This window comes from Condylostylus longicornis, unplaced genomic scaffold (assembly GCF_029603195.1).
Source record: "Condylostylus longicornis isolate FDR11 unplaced genomic scaffold, ASM2960319v2 ptg000048l, whole genome shotgun sequence".
Taxonomy (NCBI): Eukaryota; Metazoa; Arthropoda; class Insecta; order Diptera; family Dolichopodidae; genus Condylostylus; species Condylostylus longicornis.
The window spans coordinates 10658022-10679336 of NW_026578017.1; the positions used below are offsets into that span (position 1 = coordinate 10658022).

Below are 21315 nucleotides of genomic sequence, written 5' to 3' on the forward strand. Positions count from 1 at the left end.
TTTCATATAAATGTAATTAATGTTTGAAAAACTTTTTATTGGCATACTAGTCAAAAATTCCGCCTAATAAAGACTAAAAGACTAATTATAATAGTAATTTCAAATACACAAAAAATTAATGCGAAAATTTACAGAAATCAAAATTTAAAAATATGATTAACAAAAAGGATGAAATTTTTTGCATAATTTAAAGATGAAAATAATTTATTTCTTTAACCAACTAATTACACAAGAAATAGAGTTTGAAAATTTCATATAATTATGAATGGAATGTCAAAATTATTTTGAAATTCTTGTTTGTTGCCTTGACTTGGTTCCTTACTCTATTTTTTCAGTTTTTAACCATTTCCTTGCTCTAAAGGCCGTTTTCACTTCGTAGTTTACTTTCTAGTTTAGTTTCTACTAGAATATAACCTTTGAGATCCGTCTTGGTACCAATACCAAACACCACCAGTACTGATATTCCTGTATTCGATACATCTCACTTGAACATAATTTTAATTTTGTATAACAAATCATTACCCAGAATTCAAAAAAAAAATTTATTGATTTAAAAAATTTAACACATTACTTAGTATGTTTTTCGCTCTCTTGTAAAGTGTTATACTCCTATAGATATGCAATTTTATTTATACTTTTACGATTTTATAATTTGTATTTTGCGACTACGTAGCTAGGGCTACTCCACTTTTGTTTGTTTTTTTTTTTAATTTAATTTTATAACTTAATTAATAAATGGAAATACTGTTATACAATATAACAGTTTTAATCAAAAAACAAAAAAACTATATTTATTTTATTCTTTTATAGTTTTAAACAAAGAAATAAATAAATTGCGGAATACAAAAAAAACAATTGTACCAAAAATATTATAAAAAATTTTATCATGAAGACCTCAACTTAATACGCTAAGAAATTACAAAAAAAAATTATTTTTATGAATTTTTTACTCTTTAAAAAAAAATTAAATGTTACTTTTTAACTTTTATAAAAATATTACTGTTCAGTTTTATCTTGTCTCTGTTAATTATTGTTGTTTAAATTAAAAAAGGGAGAAAACAATGAGAACTATAATTAATTAAAATTTTATTAAATGTACCAAATTATCACAATAAAATTAAATGAAATTCTAGTCGATTACATAAAAAAATTCATAAAATCTTTTATATTTTAAAATGGAGAAAATTTACTCATTTTTTATATTCATTGTTCCATTTTTCTTTCGTTTTTTTCTATAAATATTTTATAAGACTATTTTATATTTAAAATGTAATAAATTTTACTAAAAAAATGAAACGAACAAAGAATGAATTAAAATCTTTTACTAATTATGTTAAGCTTATATAATTATATAAATATATATAAATGTATTAATAAATTAATTAATTAAGAAAAAAAAATGAAGGAAAATAAATTAAATAAATGTTTTTAAACTAAAATGTTAACAATTCTTTTATTTAATTTTATTTATGTAAGTGTAAACGAAATAATAAGGGTCTGGAAGCGTTGTGTTCCAGCAATTGCTTTTACTTTATTGTTGCAATAGGGTTCCGACTTTATATTTTGCTCTTTTAGTCGCCGAGCAAAACAAAAATGAGTGAGTAATACAACATTCACATAAAATGAAATTTCTATTTTAAGTTAGAAGACTTTTTTCATATTGCGCTCTCTGTGTTTTTAAAGGTGTGGCACAGTTTCTTCGATATTTCGAGTAAGAATTAACAAATTTATTTAAAAAAACGGAAATTCTGAATAATTAAAAATAATTTGACTGGAAATCAGAAGTAAACGATCACACTGTAAATTTCTAGTTTATTTTTAAAAATTAAAACTATTGGTTAAATAAAAAACTAAGTGTTGCATTTTGTTTTGCGGTGTTTGACATATTAATTTTGCGTATATTAAATACGCAACATTTAATGTAGTGGTGTAAATGTAATAATGGAAAAGACAACGGTGTAGAGTAGTTCAAAAGATTAATATTGGAGATGAGAGTCAAATACTGAATCCCGTTTTTTGGGAAAAGTCAGAATGACGTATATAAGCAAAAATTCTTGATTATTTAGCTAAATTTAGTATATTTGACAAAAATGACGGGGACCCCCCATAATTATTCCACTAACATGCATTTTAGTTTCTATTGTTCTTCTATCAATTGGTTCGTGTTTTCTTTAATTAAATATCCTGTTAAATATAGTACAAATATAAAGGTGAGATTGTTTCTCATGCTTTTTTACTTACGAAAATTTGAATAACATTTTTGACCAAAAACTTGTTTTCTCTATATATAAAATCGGACACATGTATGTATATGGCAAAAACCTGAAAGAAACCATAGCCATTAATTTGTTATTTAAGAAGTTTAATTATTGCTATTAAAGAAGTTTTACTTATATATGAAAGTTTAATTGTATGTATCATGGGTTCAATCTTATTGCATTTTAGCAAGTTCAATGCAACAGTGCAATCTGTTATACTACTTATAACTTAAAATTTTGTAATGTAATCTAAAATATAAGTGAAAACCTCTAATATCACTTGAAAATAAAATTTTTTTTAATTGCCATGAGTACATTCGAGTATATACCTACACAGTGGAATATAGAAATATAATTTTATTTAGTATATATAAGATTTTAAAATAACAAAATAAATTTCAATATTGAATATTTGTTGTACTCTAATTCTAATGTAAAAGTGAAAGACATGAAAACTAATTTTGAATATCCCGGTCATAAACATGAGTAGTTTTCCGTTCTTTTTTTTTCCTTTTTACTTTTTTAATTTAATTTTATTAATAAAACTTTTGTAAATTTTATTAAAACAAAAATTTGCATATATTTTAAATATACAGAAATATTTTCTTTATACACATAATGCCATATAGTTCATAATTGTGAAAATGTTTACAAATACAATTTCCGGGGAAATTTACTGCCACTACCTCATCTCCTCAAAAAAATTTTTTTTCTTTTCAAATAAAATGCGAACGTAAAAAGTAATAAAGCAAAAATATTTCATTCCTCCGTTTAATTTATTGTATCCATTGATTCCACCACCCCAGAAAATTGTGAATATGTAAAATTAAAAAAAAAAATTTAAAATTAAAATTTTAATTTTTATAATTAATTAATTTTTAGTTAAAATTATTTTCGTAATAAAAATCATCATTTTTCTAGTACCTAGCTCTAGTATTTTCCTAATTATTTAGATTGAAAAAAAAAAATTAAATTTATCTGAACCATAAAATTCAGTAAATAAAAATAAGATCGAAAAATGAAAAATTTTACAAAATAATTTTTTTTCTTGTAAATTTCTAAATGTTGCGCATGCATAGCTTGTGTACTAATGCAATTAAATAAATTAACTAAATGCGATTTTGTGGTTTCATAAAATAAGAAGTATAAATTTTAAAAATTTTTCATATAACTTATTGTATATATATTTATGTATGTATTAAAATATTTATAATAGACAAGCATATATGCAGAGTAGTTTGCGTAAAAGAATTTAAAGGAAGTTGTCTGGCATTTACTCAACCGCGTGTTAACCAAACAAATGTAAACCAAATTCGTTCACATGAATATTTAATTTAAATTTGTATCTATACATAATATTTATTATATTACAAACACACATATTTTTGGCAAAAATTTAAGAAATATCTTGTATGTATGTATATCAATTCAATATTGTAATAACCAATGCATTCACATACGAATATCTAAATTTTGACGAATAATGATTTATTAACTTTGAATATTGAAATAGAAGAATAAAGTAACATTCGAAATTGCAAGCCATGCTTGTCTAATATATTAAAAGGTATCATCGGAAGTCAATATACGGTACCAGATGTGAATCAAATGTCAACAAATTTTTTACGATATTTCATGTTCGAAATTCATTTAAATGTTGTTAGAGTGTCGCGACTTTGTCAAAATTTTAATTATCTGTCAAAAAATGTATTCAAAATGTTTTTTGATACCTGTTGTTTCGGTTTTGTTTGACTTGGCATTGCGTAAAAATTTGCAAACAAGAAATGCAAGTGAGTTAAAGGAAGTACTAAAGTAATTGAAAATAATTGTTTTTTTAGAAAATTTTAGTTTCAGTACTTGCTCTCCAATTTGTGTTTTTGTAAATGTCAAAAAATACATTATATTAAAAAACAGAACTTTGGTAGGATATACAAAAATTTAAGTTGACAATTCTTGAATATGTTTGTGATTTTTACTGAAATCAAATAATATTTGTCACAATTCTAAAAAGAATTCCGAAATATTTTTAAAATTTTCCTTATTTTCGAATTATTCGATCACATACGTATACATGTGTACATACGTATGACCCATTATTTTTATAAAATTATTTAAAAACATTCATATAAAATAAATATTTCGTGCCTAAAAATTGAATTGAATTTTAATACAGCCATGAACATTTTTTTACAAATTAGGAAACACTTTTTTTTTTTTTAGAAAATTATGTTTATATTATTCGACAACACTGATGCGATTATTTAAATTTTCAATGAAAAACATTCAACAAGAGCGAAAATTTCTTTCGGCGAATTCAACTAGGGTTGCTTATTATTTGATTTGAAAGTACATCCACGCATACATATGTATTTGTTATACATTTTAAATTGACAACATTATAATATAAATACGTGTGTATTTGTAGATTTATATGTACAGATATATAAAAAAAAGCCTTCACAAAAAATTATTTATGTAAACAAAAATGAAGTCATTGCCTTAACAAAAAAGCTTTACTAACAAAAAAAAATAGCTTTTTACATTGTTTACAAAATTATTCTACTTGTGGCCATGTGGTATTGCCGAAAATATACAAAAAATAAAAACAAAATATAATAAAAGCTTAACGAATTTGCGTTGTTCTTCATCATTGAGAATCAGCAGAAGAATACACTCAATTTAGAGTGAAAAGTATTTTTAGTTTGAATTTTTAAATTCTGACAAAAAAAATTTGTTTTTTTTTTTTTATCTTGTTTTCTTTGTTTTTTTATATATAAAGAAAAGATACATATTAAAAAAATATTTGTTTTTTATTTAATAAAAATCTTTGATCTTTTGAACAAAATATAAAAAAAATTTAAAATTTTGTGAAAATTTGTGCATTCTCATTTCAATTTATTTAAGAAATTTTTGTATTTATGAGTAACAATAATAGTAATACTCGTAATAATATTAACGACGGCAATACTGAAACTGAAGCAGATGAATTTACAGACACTGCAAATTCAGAATCAGATATTGAATTTGAATTGCATAGAATTTTATTAGCAATTGTTGCACTTATAACAGTTCTTTTTATATCAGTAGCAATACTTTTATGCAATATTTTTATTAATAATTTCAATGATGGTAAAATAATAATTAAATATTAAGGATTTTCAGAGAAGATTTTGTTTATTATTAGTTATAATGTTTTTTTAACAATTTTCATGAGTGCTTGTTTAAGTCATTTGAAACTCAGTGCATGTCCTTAGAACATAAGTACTTGTGGTCTTTTATTATTATTTCAGTGAAAATACACAACAATCTAAAAATTATCATCAAATATATTAGTGGCGGTCTTAAATTCACAATTTCTTAATTAATTTTGCAACACATACAAATTGAGTTCAATTAATTGTAACGTAAAGAAAAATGAGAAAAAAGAAAATCAAAATTAATTTTATCGTTTTATTTTTAGTTTTAAAATAATCGCTTTCTTTCTGACGAAAATTGTTTTGTATATAAAGTGACGTTTTTCCACCATGAAATTTAGATTTTTTATTTATAATTATAATTTTAATATGTATATGTACATATGTATGTACATTTTTTGTAGTTATTTAACACTTAAGAACATCAAATAATAACAATTGAGTCAGAACGAATATTTTTTTTTATTTATTAGAATTTGCATCGTTCCATTCGTTTACTTATTAAAATACAGAATTACTGGCAAAAATTTTATGGAAAAGTAATCAAAAATATTAAACAATCAAAAAATCAAATTTTGTTTGCTAAAATTACCGAGATTTTTATTAATTAAAGTGTATTAGTCGTCTATTCGGTTTAAAATTAAATATTGCTCTTCGAGAAGAAAGGCGAGAGGAAAGGAAATTTCCTTCCCATGATATTCTAGGTATGAAATCTTTTCATTCCTTTACTATTTCTGTTATATTTATTAACAGGAACATATGTATACGTTTCTAATTTACATACATACTCGTATAAAAAAAATATAATCAGAAAGCAGTAATTTTTTTACAACTTGATCACTTTTTGCTCCCAAAGAGCGATATGTAATAAGTAATAGATTATAGTGTTCAATATATTTTCCATATTAAATTCAATAAAATTTTAAAATTGTTTCATCTATTCTACTTTAATATGAGACTAAGTATGTTGTTAAATTTGAATTTAAAGATTGAAATTTCAAAGATGTCAATCGAATAATCAATTTAACTCAATCAATTTAAAAAAGAAAAATCAATAAAATTTATTTCCGAATTAAAAAATTTTATTCGTCTTGGCTTTATTATTGCCTATTTATGTATACACGTATTCACATACGTGTATACATAAATAGATATGTACATAATTTTCTTATAAATTATTTACTTTTGCAACACATGTGTTAAATACTCGTACACTGTTAAGAGTCCAATTATATTCTAAATCTTATTAATAAATACGGATTAAATTGATGGTTTGTAAAGTAGCACTTTTCGTTTTAACAATAGAAAAATATTTTGTTTATTAAAAAAATCTATATTAGCTATTTTTAATTAATATACCAAAATTTGGCAAATTCTTCTCATACATTTAAAATGAGACCAAAAAGAAGCGTTGACATAATAGTCGAATCCGACGATTAAATAAGAGAGTTAAGACAAATAATTGTATTTTTTGATAGCAGGGGTTTGCAGTTAATTTTGTTGCTTTTAGAGAAATTTTGAAAAAGTTTCTAAAAATGAAAATTTTATAATTTTCGAGAGGTGATAACATAGGAAGGGATGAACTTGGAAAGAAAAATTTTTTAACAAAATTAATTATTTATTTAGTGTACAAAAGCTACTAAAAATTCAGACTGTCAAAACTAACCGTCCAAAAATTTAAAAAAAAAAAATGGATGATCATTTTAATGTTTGGATGAACTGTTTCGCAGTAGAAAATTTTTTATTTAGCTTTCATAATTATTATTACTAGACTATTTATATAAATGTATTATTAAAAAATTTAGTGCGTAATTATGTATAAACATTTTATTTACAATTTTCCTATTTTATTTTTCCTTAATTCCCAAGGAATATCTCATGGATAATAACAAACACTTTTTGATGTACTTGCACATAACATTTTTTTATGCGACAAAATACATGGAAGCTTACAACTACTTCAAAACAGCCAGATTATTATAATTAAATTAAACACGATTCTCCAATATAAGTTATTTACAATTTTCAATATGTAAAAGGTAACATATTTACCAAATGATAAGTTAGTTATCCTAAAATTCAAACTATTTTTCGTTTCACTTATCAGCTTAATTTTAGAAAGAATTGCATTCTAATTAAGCAATATAAATTTGGACGTAAAATCAGGTTTTCCGAAAAGTATAGAAAATAAGAATATATTTATAATATTTTCCGTATGCTTGAATAATTTTATTTAAAATTCTCTTTTTGTTCTCTGAATGTCATAATTACATATTATTGTACTTGTATATTTTCGGCGTACTTATTCAATTTTCAAAATTAAGCTCTCATTTCTCAATTCTTTAACTTGAATCATCATTGTATTTGTATTTCTGTGCTTTAGTTTAAGTTAAGCCGATATTGGAAAGCTTACTCTTTCGAGAATTCATTTTCGCTTAATAATTCTCGTATAACATCGATACGGGTGATATAGGGAACAACAAATACAAACGCATACAAATTTCATAAAACTTGATTTAAAATTGAAAGCTTAGGTTACCGTCAGTCATTATTACAATATGATTTGGCTTTAATATATTATTTATTACTTAGGTATTTTTCATACAAAAAGTTTTATACAATGCCAAACCATAATATATACTTGTATACCTAATGGATAAAAAAATTCAATATAGTTTAAAAATATTAATTTACCGTGAATATTAAGCAAATAATAAATTATATTAATATTTCCTTGGAAAATTCAAAAATTATTGCAAACTATATAAACCATAACTTCCAATATACTTAAGAATTTCATTAAAAAAAATTTTTAGTTGGCAACCTTTTTTTTTAGAAATTGTTAAGAGAAAAAAAACGAATAAAAGAAGGAAAAAAATCATAGTTAGTAATTTTTGTCTCAGTTTTGTTTCGCTATTTCTTTATTCTTACCATTTAAAATTTTTAAAAAACCTATAATCAGTCACTTAATTAATTCGGTGTGATAGAGTCAAAAGAAGAGAGGAAAAAGAAATTAAAAAGAAATCAATTTTTACCGCGATTTTTTTTTAATTATTATTTAATTTTTAATTTTACAAATTTCTTGAGTGATTTTTACCTTTTGTGATAATTTCAATTAATATGAGTAGTAATGATAATAATATTTTTACAATTAATTGGAATAATTTATTTTTAAATCATAATAATTCCAATTTAAATAATTTTAAAATGACAATTACAAATGATAACAGCTATGATAATATTAAAATTCCTAATCATGAAAAATTTGAATCAAAGCATATTTTAACAATTTTAGCATTTTTTTTAGCATGTTTTCTTGGTATGTTAGTTATTCTATTCACCTGTAGGTTTTTCTTTAAATTCATACGTCGTAAATTAATGAAAAAAAATAATTCAGGTAAGTTTTAATCTATAATCTATATACAACATATTCATTCAAACTACAGTATAACAATTACAGGTGTTAATGAAAGTAATCTTAAAGTGAAATCCACAAATTTTAAATTGAAAAAATAAAATAATTCGTATTGAACAGTAAATAATATTCGATTTATATAACAATGTATTTACATATGTATGAAAATACGTATGTATATAAATATCTATAAATAATTGTGTAGAGATACAAATTGAAATTTCTAATACTAGTTATTTTAAAACATTTAAAGCGCTTCATCAAAGACTTTATATATGATAAAAATGTCATAAAATAAATTCAATGCCAATATAGTATTGTATATACACACATGTACAAATATACTGTATACATTTTTAGTATGACTTTGTATAGATTTATCGTACGTATATGTATATCTATATTATGTCTGTATCTTGTGGCTATTCAATATATTTAAAAAATATTTAAATAGTATTGATAATATTTTTTTGTTCTAAATTGTTTTTTAAATTAAATATTAATTAAAAAATGTCTCTTTTGTATTTTTTAATGAAAACCTTTATATTGTATATGAAAATTATAGAAATATTTAAGACTTTGTAAATTTTCAGTATATATAAGAATAACAACAAATCGGAAAATAGACATTTGTAATAAAAACTTTTACTTGGAATGAATACATTTAATATACAGTGTAGGTATACGTAATTAATTTGAACAATTTTCATAAGTTCGTCCCTAAATCAATTTTCTTAGATTAATGTTATTTCCATAATATTCCAGGTGTGAAAAAGGTTGTAAAATATTGAAAACCTAAAATAAACATTTAAAGATAGTAAAAATTCAGTTGATCAAACAAATTATTTGTAAAGGAACATATTTATGAAATCAGAGACGAAAATTAATTTCAGAGACGTATAAAAATTATCATTTTACTACCATGTAGTGCATATGCTTGGGAGGTGTATTAAATAAATATTCTTACCAAAGTCGTAGCATAACATTGAATTAAATTTTTGAGAAATATTTTTTTTGCTGAGAAAACATTTAAATTTAAATGGGCTTTACTGCTGTTGTAAAATTTTAACTTTCTCTATAGATTTACCTGACCAATATGTAGTGCAATGGTTATGGCATCGCTCCATTAATCAGAGAATTTCGAATTGAAAATTATATAACATCAAATATAATTTGAATAAATATCAATAACCTTAATTAGTTAATATAAGAAAAAACGAATGCAGGCTAGTCACCTACTTAAAAAGTTAAAAACTAAATGTCTATTTATGATATCATGCATCAGCTTATTTAAATAATTTTCTTCAATTCCTGAGATAAAAATGTAATGAAGCTTCCTCATTTTAATAAGCTAAAAAGCAAATACTTTCTATTACATACCGCTACTGTACATCCATATCTTAATAAACAAAACAGATGTGTCTGTTTAAGTGCATTTCAACATTTTATATTAATTTTTTTATTTCAACCGCAATCCATGTTTTTCTTGTTTTTCTTTTAGGAAATGCATGAATGAATTGTTATTCATACTGTGATTTCTGTTTCAGTTCCTATAAATGAATGAATATTTTGTCTTTATTATAATTTATTATTAACATTCTTATGTATTATTTCGAAACTATATAACAACTATATAAGCAACTATATAAGCTTTTCAAGTACAAAACGTGTACAATAATATATGTAAATGTTTTTTATATATTTGAATATTAATTTATAAATATAGGAAAACATTCATTTGGGTCCACTTGATTAAACCAAAATTAAAACCATCAAGTGAAGCAATTCAAAATAATTCTCGATATTTAAAAAAAAAAATAATATCGATCTATTTATTTTTCACTGAATATAGAAAAAGGATGCTACAATAATAATATTTTTATTAAATGATATTGCTGTGTTTACACCCACACAATATAAATTATTATTTGTTTGTGTATGAATGTATTATGAGTGGGTATTGAATCATAATATTTACTTATAATTATTTTGCTTTTTTGTTTCTTAAATTAAATTTACATTAATTAAATGAAGTACATATACATATCAGAACATACCCTGGCATTAAAGTAGTAGGGCAAACATTAATTATTTTTTGTGTTCTCATTTAGTTCGGGAGCCGATGCAAATATTGTGTTTAAAGTGAGGCATACATATAATCAGAAATATGAAACAATGTTCTCAATACAAACAAGTTTCTTTTTTATACGGCGAAACAACAGTTTCAATTCTCAATGTAAATGAGCCATTCATTTGACAAGCGTCGAATTTAATTTGACAGACGAAGAGTTTAATTTGATAGATGAAGAGCATAATTTGATAGATGAAAAATATAGCTTGACCATTCTCTAAAATTAATTCGACTGATTAGCACAACTAATTAACAGAAGCGATTTGACAGATTTACAAAAGTGTAAAAGATAGAGCTACGAAGTTAGTTTTAAATTTTTGTTCTAATTTTTCAACTAATCGGAAACACAATTAAAATTTGAGAGCAAATCTCTTAAAAATTTAAAATTCTTCAGAATAATATTCCTAATATGTAAAATTTTTAGTTTAACCACAAATTCAATTATATACGGCTTATATAGAGCTTCAATTACATACATATGTATGTAGATTATATAGAATCTGAAAATTCTAATAAAAATGCAGAATACTTAATGATTTTAAAAATTTCAGTGTTTGAATTTCATGTTAGTTATTAAAATGTTCAGTTTATAAAAACCACTAAAAGTTTTTACATTTATATTTAAAAAGATTTTAAATAATCAAATGATAAAATAAATCTAATTTCTTTTCTATTTTAATTAAAAATATTCAAATATTGCCTCCATTTTAAAAAAATGAACACCACAAAAACAACAAATTTTTGTTGTAATCGAATTTAATAAGGTCATGAATAATTTGTTCTTAATATTTTTTAGAGAAAATATTTAAAAAAAATTTTTTTTTGTTAAAATAAAAATATTTAGTAACAACAATAAAACCTACTTTTATGAATTTTTATTCAAAAGTCTGGTGCTCCGTCATCAATTTTTAAAATATTTTGTTATTTCAACAGTTAATTAATTTTTAATTATAGTACTTAATTTGAAAAATATTTAATTATTTTTATTGCCAATGTGTGCTTAATACGATAAGCAAGTATTATTTTCGTAAAAAATTACTTACATTGAACTTAAACAGATATAAGAGGTTGCATTTCATAGCGTTTACAGTTTTAGATTTTGAAATTTATGGCTTGAGACTTTACCGTCTATATCGTGATTAATTTGTATTTTATTCGGATTGGTAAAAGATACTTACAACCACTCATATACAAACATTTTTCAATTTTGCATATTTATTATACAAAATGAATGCATTCGGCAATGCATTGGTCGTTTCAAAATATTTTCAACACTTTCGGTAAGTAAATGTTTAAATTATTGTTTTTACTGCATAATATAGGGAACATTATATGTAAGCTTGTAGATTCAACGGAAATAAAACAGATATTTTCGTAAACCGCATACCAATTTTTATTTTTTGAAATTTAAATTTTTTATTATTAGGAATGTTTAGTGAATTCAAAAAATTTAAAAAATCCATGGTTTGTAAAATGGCACATTTCGGTTTAAAAATTTTAGATTTTAGATTAAATTCAAATAATTCTCTTACAAACTACATAATTTTACATAAATTTCTTAGGGTAATAATTTTTGCAAAAATTTATTCTATTATATAAAGCTTAAACTGTGATACTATTTAAATTGCGACATAAGAGTATACTTCTCGGCAAAAAGATAATTAACGTTATATTTTTAGTATATACTGTTACAACTCTGTGGTATTTATTGTATCAAAGAAATGAGGTTTTTCGCTATATTAAAGGCCTACAATTAAATGTTTTAGTAAAACGAGCTGCCGCACAGGATAAAAATCGCTACGAAAATTTCCAAAGAATAATTTCCAGTTTAAAATAACAATAAAATTGAGGAGTCAATTCGCAAATCCGGACACTTCAAATTTTTTTTTAATGAAATAAATAATTACCACGTATACAAAATTTATAAATTTTTTTGATTCAAGTGCTTTGGAGAACAATAATTTGAAAAGGAATAGAAATACGAAAAAATTTAACTATAAAAAGATAACGCCTTCACTAAGACATATTCTCTTACAAAATTTTATCGTTTCATCTTAAATAGCGTACTCATTCTACAACGAGTTGGTAGAGTAAAAAATTTTTTTTAATTTTTTAAAGAAATATTCCGAAAATAGAACAATTCTAAATAAATTCAAAACAGTTTTCCTAATTCTAAAAATATATGAAACACTCAAGATTCAAATTCAGCAAAATTATTAAAAATTTTATAATTTTTAGTATTTATTATTAAAGACAATTTCAATATAAATTTTTTATGTATTTTTTTTCAATTTTTCAAATTTAATAAGAACTTGCCTTCCTTTATTTTACTTCAGTATATGTTATAATAAACATCCTTACATTATTTTAATAACCTTGAATTGAGAATGAAATGGTTTGTTTTTTCCTCATTATATGCAAATTTATATATTAAAAAAATTGTGAAGATGTAGGTATACAAATATAAGAATATATATATGTATGTAGGAGTAGGAAATAATATCGATTGATCGAAAGTAAAAAAATCACTCCAATATGAAAATTTTCCAAACGCAGTAATTTCAAAGTGTTTAACAATTGTACACTGGATCTAGAAATTTTAATAATTTATCATAATTTTGGACGTGATTTATACAATTTGATTTACTTAAAAAAATTTTAATGTTCCGTTTACACGGTTATCCGTCGAACGAATAAAATACAAGTGTAAAGTACGAACAAATTCGAAGGGTTTTATAAATTTACTACTTCCTATGTGAAGTTAAGAAATAGGCTTCAACAGAAACATATAAATATACGTTATATATATTATATATATATATATATATATATATAATTTTATACAAACCCTATTTATTAAAGTTGAAGCAGCGTTTTCAACAATGTTCCCATTAATTTGCTGCCGAGATGTTTGCATTCGGTGAAAAAGTATAATAGAAAAAAATTTTCAAATAATATTTTTGTAAGCCCGTGAATAGTTTTTTCTTTCATACAATAACTCAAGTGTATAACAAGAATTTACTCAAAAATAAATTCACATAAAGAAAATCATTCAGTTATGTTTGGAAATTAAGAAACCTCATTCCTTTCCACACTTTAAGAAACATACTTTGTAACTTTTCATTACATACCGTAATGGTTTTCCGAAAATAACTTTTATTCTATACTCACATAAGAACATTGATATATACATATATGTGTTTTTCTTTCATACATTAGAACACTTAATCTTAACCTTAAAAAGTTTTATAACCATATTTGCCATACCATATAACCTTTTTTTTGTGTTGTTGCTGTTCAGTATAAGAAAAACCCTTCAAAAGTTTTTCTTTTCTTCTTTAGCTAATGAAATTTTCTACACTGTATGTAAAATAAGTGAAAATTTTGAACAAAGAAAAAATAACAAAAAGAATAAAAATGAAATCATATTTTATTAAGGTCAATGAATTTAGTAAAAAGTTAACACTTTTTCCTTTGAAAATATAATTTGGAATACTACAAATATCCCTACTGAATTCGAACATTTAAGTACTCTTTAATATATCCAATGTGTTTTGAGAAGTTTCTTCTTTAATGTTCTTTTTTTCATGCTATAACCATTTCCATGTGTTAACAAGTTGCTTATTATCTTTTCAAAAGTATTATTTTCTCTTTTATGTTAGGTATTTTTAAAAAGTGGGGGGGGGGGGGTGAATCTCTTGAAAACATATAATGTTGACCCTTTTATGAAAATTTTGCAATATTTTGTATATAAAATTGCTAATAAAATATTTAATTTAATAAATTTTATAGTAAGTTTATATAAGTATAATAGAAATTTTTCCCAAGATTTAATATTTAAAAATTATTTTTGTATTTTGAAGTTTTATAAATTAAAATAAATATTTTATTACATATACTTAATATGAATATTCATTCAAATGTGCAATATTAATATAAAATAAGGCAAATACGTTAATATTTTCCATATGGCACCCACCTGTTTCCTATACTAATATTTATAATCTATACAAATATAATCTATACAATGTGTACTTGTGTAGATAATCATGTCGACCTAATTGGCCTGATTTTAAAAATTTAATTTCGATTGCTAAAACCATATTCGGTATGATTTCAACGCGTTCGGAGTAACAAACGTATTTGTTCAACATATGATTGAATTTCTAATTATTTAGCTCGATTTGATTTATTCCGCCATTTCATGCAGCTTGAATGTTAAGAGTTGTAAATTATCCCATAAAGCTTAGATCTTCTCGATGAAATCAAAGAGGGAGGAAAAAAGATGAATATTTTCTTAATACCTTTTGTTAATCTCTCGAATATTGGAAAGTTTTCATAATGCCAATTCATGCATTCGAAACGATTTTTCACGTATTCAAATGTTTCCGCAACTGTCTTGGATTACTTATATAAATGTCTTGGATGAATCTGAAAGAATACAAGCGCCCTTTAAAAATTTCATAAATTTCCTTTAAGAGTTTCAATCTAAAGCTTTATTAAGGTTTTACTGAAAAACATTATTATAATTATCTTACTATAATTTAATTTTACAAAATTTAGAAGACATCTTTAAGTGATAAACGACAAGTTTAAAAAATTGTATACTAACATAAAGATTTAATTGAAATTAAAATATAAAAAACATTACTAATTAAATAATTAATTTTAGACATCCAGTAATGTACTTTCAGATAACAAGACTATTAATAATTATTGTGATCTATAACCTGATCGTTAAAATAGCTTCACACTAACTCAAATTGTCATTTAGGAGAAAAATTATTTCTCAAATTATACGAGTATTAACATACTTATTATATTAATTAGCAAAGAATCGGTTTTAGATTATGATTGAATAGTCTGCTGGTAAGTTAAGAAACAAACCCCGGCTGTAAAATTACTGTTATTCTTTTCCAAATAATTTCATTAATTAAATATTCTAATTAATAAAATCGTCATCGTCATTATTAATTATTTAATTTAATCGTCATTTATTAATTATTTTCAAAAGTTGGTAGTGTACGAATACTGTCAATATTACCCTACTTCTATTTTGTACTTTTAAATAAATAAATATTTTTTTATTTGTACATAAACCTGCATATGTATGTACACAAATACAATTTATTATATTTTCATTTCAACATTAAAAATTAATAAGAATTTTTAGAACATTTTGTAAAATAATTAAGTATTCATTTTAATATTTTATTTTGCTTTTCGTTATTGTATTTCAACATTACTTTACTCGCCTTTTCAAGATCATATCACATAATTTCTCATGTTTTTGAATTTTAAAAATAACAAAAAGAAAAAACGACAAAAAAACTAAACTATTACAAGGCAAAATTTGAAATTCATTTAGATTCATCCGTTTAACAACAAAGAACAGAAAAAAACAAGAAAAAATTTCCATAACCTTACATATCCCTTTTTTGTTTCTACTACTTCTATCAGCAGCATCGTTTTGCTCTCCCCGTCATCTCCGTTCTCCTGCTATTTTTATCTTAATATTTCGAATATGCGAAATAAAATAATGAGAAAAAAGAAAATTTTTTTCCGTTTTTTCCATCTCACGTGCTACAAAAAAAAAAATATCTGACTGACAACTCTTTAGAGAGGAAAAACATTTTTAGTTTTCTTTACAGCCTATTTATTATTAAATATTTTAGCATAGGAAAATTATTTTAGTTGTTTTTTCTTTTATTTGAAATCTTATATTTTTTTTTTGAATTCCTATTGTATTTTTTTGTTATAAATGTGTTGGTACAGGACCTAATTTTTATGACAAACGCCGGCGACAAAACAAAAAAAACAACAAGAAATGAATAACAAAAAAAAATTTATAAATATTTTCCATACAATAATGTCTAAATATCTACAAAAACATAATATTTATGTTTATGTACACAACACACCACAATTATATTAGAGTTGCCGTCAGGTACTTTAGATTCAATTGAGTAGATTTTATACAAAATTACACGTAAGTAATTTCTTCCCCATTTTTAATTTAATTTATAAACCTATACTATTCTACATTACAGCATTAATCTTAACTTTTTAGTATAAGCAGCAGAAACCCAAATAAGATTAGTAATCAATCTCTTATCAAAAATCATAAATAATATGTATGCGAATTCTATTATTTCAATCCAGCTACTCAGTAATTTTTAAGGGCATTTTTTCTTAAACGGCAACATAGGATCAGTGTCAACTTTTTAAATCAACTGTTTATCCATAAATATTTTATCGATAGCCTTCCAATTTTATTAGAAGCATTAAACAGCTCGTTTGATTCACCGAAACTGTTCTAGTAAACCGAAAACCATGAGATTTCATTTCTTTCCGATAAATTTAAGTTACAAAAATTAATAGGTATTCATATTCATATAAATTCCTGGCCATTAATCTTCACCAAGTCAAAATGTTGTACGCAATTAGTCAAATTTATTAGAGATTCAATTAGAATTAGATATCGAATGTTTAAAATCGAATATTCTGCACAATCATATAAAATTTTTAAAGATGGTAACATCGATACTATACATACATACATAAAATAATTGTAAGTATGTTTATATATATAATACTCGTATTTTAAAATATACTACATACAATATATATATTTTTATTATTATTGTGATAAATGGAAAACGAAAAATCATTGCATCACCGAATTCAGCATCATTAAATACAACATAAAACACAACATATATAATATTAATTTGACGTACATTAACACAAACATACATATATAAAATTTGTGGGGTTATATATATAGGTATACTATATTCGTATAGACGTACACAAATGTATATAGAATATTTTTGTACAATACATACATGCATTTAGATATGGAAGATGTTGATGAAAAAATTATATTTTCTTTGAGTTCTCTTAATAATAATGATATTGAGGGGGGGCAAGTTTTCTATCTAACAACTTTTTTTTTCTTATTTTTTCCTCTTGTTTTTTTTTATATTTTTTGTTGCTTTTCTTTACTATATTTGTTTTTTTTGTAGATGAACTTAATAATAATTTTCAGTACAGAATTTCACTGTAAGGATAATAGTTGACATTTCGGCGGTATTTATCTTCTATTTTTCCTTTATTTTATTTTTGTATTATTAGTAAAAAAAATATAAAAATTTGAATTTTATATTTTTAGACTATTTATTGAAAATTGGAATTATTGAATGTGTATATAAAAAATTGAAATTGTTAATATTGAAAATTAAAAGATTTTAAAATTGTAGAAAAAATTTTTTAATCAATTTTAACGAAAAACAAAAAAAAAACAAATTAATATAATGATTGATGATGAGGAAGAAATTTTATTTTCATCTAAAAAATATATTAATAATGCATTTGAAATATTTAAAGTAAAATTTGTTAATTTTTTTAGTTTTCATAATGATGAAGGATATGCAACCGATCAAAAATTAATTGATGAAAGTTTTCGTTTAATTATATTAATTTTAATATTATTATTTATAATATTAATTCGAATATTATTTGCATTTTATAAAATATTAAAAAAACGTAAAGAGAATTATGAAAATATTGAAGCAACAAATGTACCATATGAACCGATACAAACAATATCTGGAATGAAAATACCATAATTTCGAACAAACACACATAATATTAATGTGCTCCAATTATTAACAATTTGTTTTTTTTTTTCAATAATTATTTTTCGAAATTTTGCAAATCCAAATTAATTAATTCGAAAATATGAATTAAAATTCGTGATGTTAATTGAGTTTTTTTTTTTTTTGAATAACCAAAAAAATTTTCAATGCCCCATTAAAAAAGGTAAATTTTATTTATAATTGTAAAACAAAAAAATAAAATCAATAATATTTATTATTTTTATTTGGAATTATTTGTATAGATTTTATTCATAATTCAAATAGTAATTGAAAAGTGACTGGTATATCCATACAGTAGAACCCATTTTAATTTAATAATTAAATATGAGAATAAAGTCCAGCAGTTTGCGAAGTAAAAAAATTTTAATCTAAATTCCGTGAAATTGATTTGTTAACATTTCGATAATTTTATGGGGAATTGTTTCTAACTTTGAATTAAATTTTAAAACAATTTCGCCGCTCTGGTTTTAAATTTCAATTGAATCTACAACAAAATGAGAAAATATCTTTTGCAGTTGATGAAATAGAACTTTTGTTCCATCATTGAACTTTTAAAATTTTCAAAGAATTTTTTTAAAAAATTCAAAATTTTGACGCTATTTTTTTTTTCTTTGTTAAATTTACTGTTGATCAATTCAAGCTAGAATTAAAAAATGATTCTTAAAAACAATAAACCGTTTAACTTCATTGGAATAACAAATGTAGCTTGGAGTTAACCATTCCATCTTATTGGTTTTATTCAAATGACATGATTGCTTTCGATGTTGAAATTGTTCAACTTGTCTTCTGAAAATTCATGCGATATTTGCAATTAATATGCAAAGCATCCTTATATGAAAAATTCACAAAATTCTTATGTATATTTTAAGAGTAAAATTCAACAGATTGTAATTATTTTAACTACAAATTTATTTTTTATTCAAGATTTGCTCGAATACATAAACATAGTTCATAAAGATTTGATGAGCTATATAAACTGTGGTTAATGTTTATTTTAAATTTTATTATATTGTTGCCATTATACTGCAATTATTGTAAAAATTTTTATTATACTATTTGCAAATATTATTGTGAATGTTATACATATTTCTATATGTGTTTATTGAACGTAATCATAATTATATTGCATATCGTTTAATCGGATTCGCATAATATCATTTATTCTGTTTTAATTTATTTAGGTATAAAAATAATATGTGCTTTTATTATTGAACAAAAATAAATTAAATATTAAGGAGTGCTGATTATTATTTTATTAATTTTTGTATTATTTTGTGACCTCTTTTGTATAATATATATCTACATATATTCATATATATAAATAAATATAATTCTTGAATATTAAGCAGCTGTCTTGTTGAAAATTATGCAGTGAAAGTAATATGACATTTTCTATTGAAAATTTCAATAAATACAGAAATATGTTTGGTATATGTACTTATGTGTGTGTATATTAAAAACTTGTATATGTAAATTTTATATGCAATTTATTTAAATAAGAAGAGAATTCGTAAAAAAAACTGATTATTCGTATTAAAGTGTAAAATATTCGATTATGTTTTTTGCAAATTTAATATACTTATATACCAAAAAGACACAACGGGATTATCTTTGTTTGTCTCCGGAATAACATCCGGCAGTTTTAATATAAGAATTTCAAAATTTCAAATTTATTTTTTAATTTTTGAAATGATCAACAATTATCGAAAATATTTAAGAAGATTTTCGAAAAATCGCACAGTATTTTGTTAATGGTATCAGTAATTGCAAGAGTACCCTTATGTAAGGGTCAATAAAGTCTTTAAAATTATCCTTAAGCTTACATATAACAATAAAAATTAAATTAGTATGTGTAGGATTTCAAGTTCAGGATAGATCTTGTAATTTAATCTTGTATTCCTCAAGTCTTGCGATTTTCATGTCAATTTTAATGGATTATCAATTCTATATTAAAATCTGAGATATTTGGTATTATTTGTTACCAACAGGGGATATTTTAGAAAATTTTTCAATTTCTAAAAGAAAATTTGGTGTTTATTTTTTTCATACTCGTATTTCATATAAAAACGAAACAGAAATATTCCACAACTGAATAAAAGTGCTTAACTGCTTCTAAACTGGTGTTATGAGTACCTTTAAATGAAACACTTAAAATTGTGTTCCCCTCAAATCTAGTATATGTAGTATGCTTAGTTTATATTAAAAAAAAATTCTATAAGATTATGTAATGGTTTATAAGGTGACTTATTTGGTAATTATTTTAATGTTCAACAATAAAACTTTATAGGTTTTTAACTAAATTAATTTTGGGAAGTATTTCTTCATATTTGACATAATTTTGTAAAAATATATACGTATTTATATTGTGTATACAATATTATATTTATATAGTAGATTTTCACTACATTTTCATAAAAAACATGTGTTTGTTTATTCACTAATTCGAAATATTTATATTTACATAAATTATATAGGGTGTTCGAATTTGAATTAAATTTTTAAATTTTCCTCCACTTGTATTTTTATACTAAAATAGAATATATAAAATCGCTGTTAGTAAATATTTAGAAATATATGAAAGTATAATAGTGTAAAGGAACCTATTTTTAAATTACTATACATGGAAACAAACAAACTGGCATTTGAATTGAAGGAA

General features: G+C 22.9%; 1 protein-coding gene across 2 annotated transcripts in view; it reads left to right on the forward strand.

Moving 5' to 3' along the window:
• Nucleotides 1–21315, forward strand: part of LOC129611234 (nematocyst expressed protein 4) — a 100967-nt gene that overhangs the window by 24842 nt on the left and 54810 nt on the right. The window contains exon 1 of one of the 2 annotated variants that reach the window (XM_055524261.1): nucleotides 8558–8849. The exons of the other annotated variant lie outside the window; for it this stretch is intronic. Coding sequence (XP_055380236.1) covers nucleotides 8573–8849 — 277 coding nt within the window. The 5' untranslated portion in view covers nucleotides 8558–8572. Of the gene's footprint in view, nucleotides 1–8557; nucleotides 8850–21315 lie in introns of those variants that run through there. 2 annotated transcript variants of the gene reach the window in all.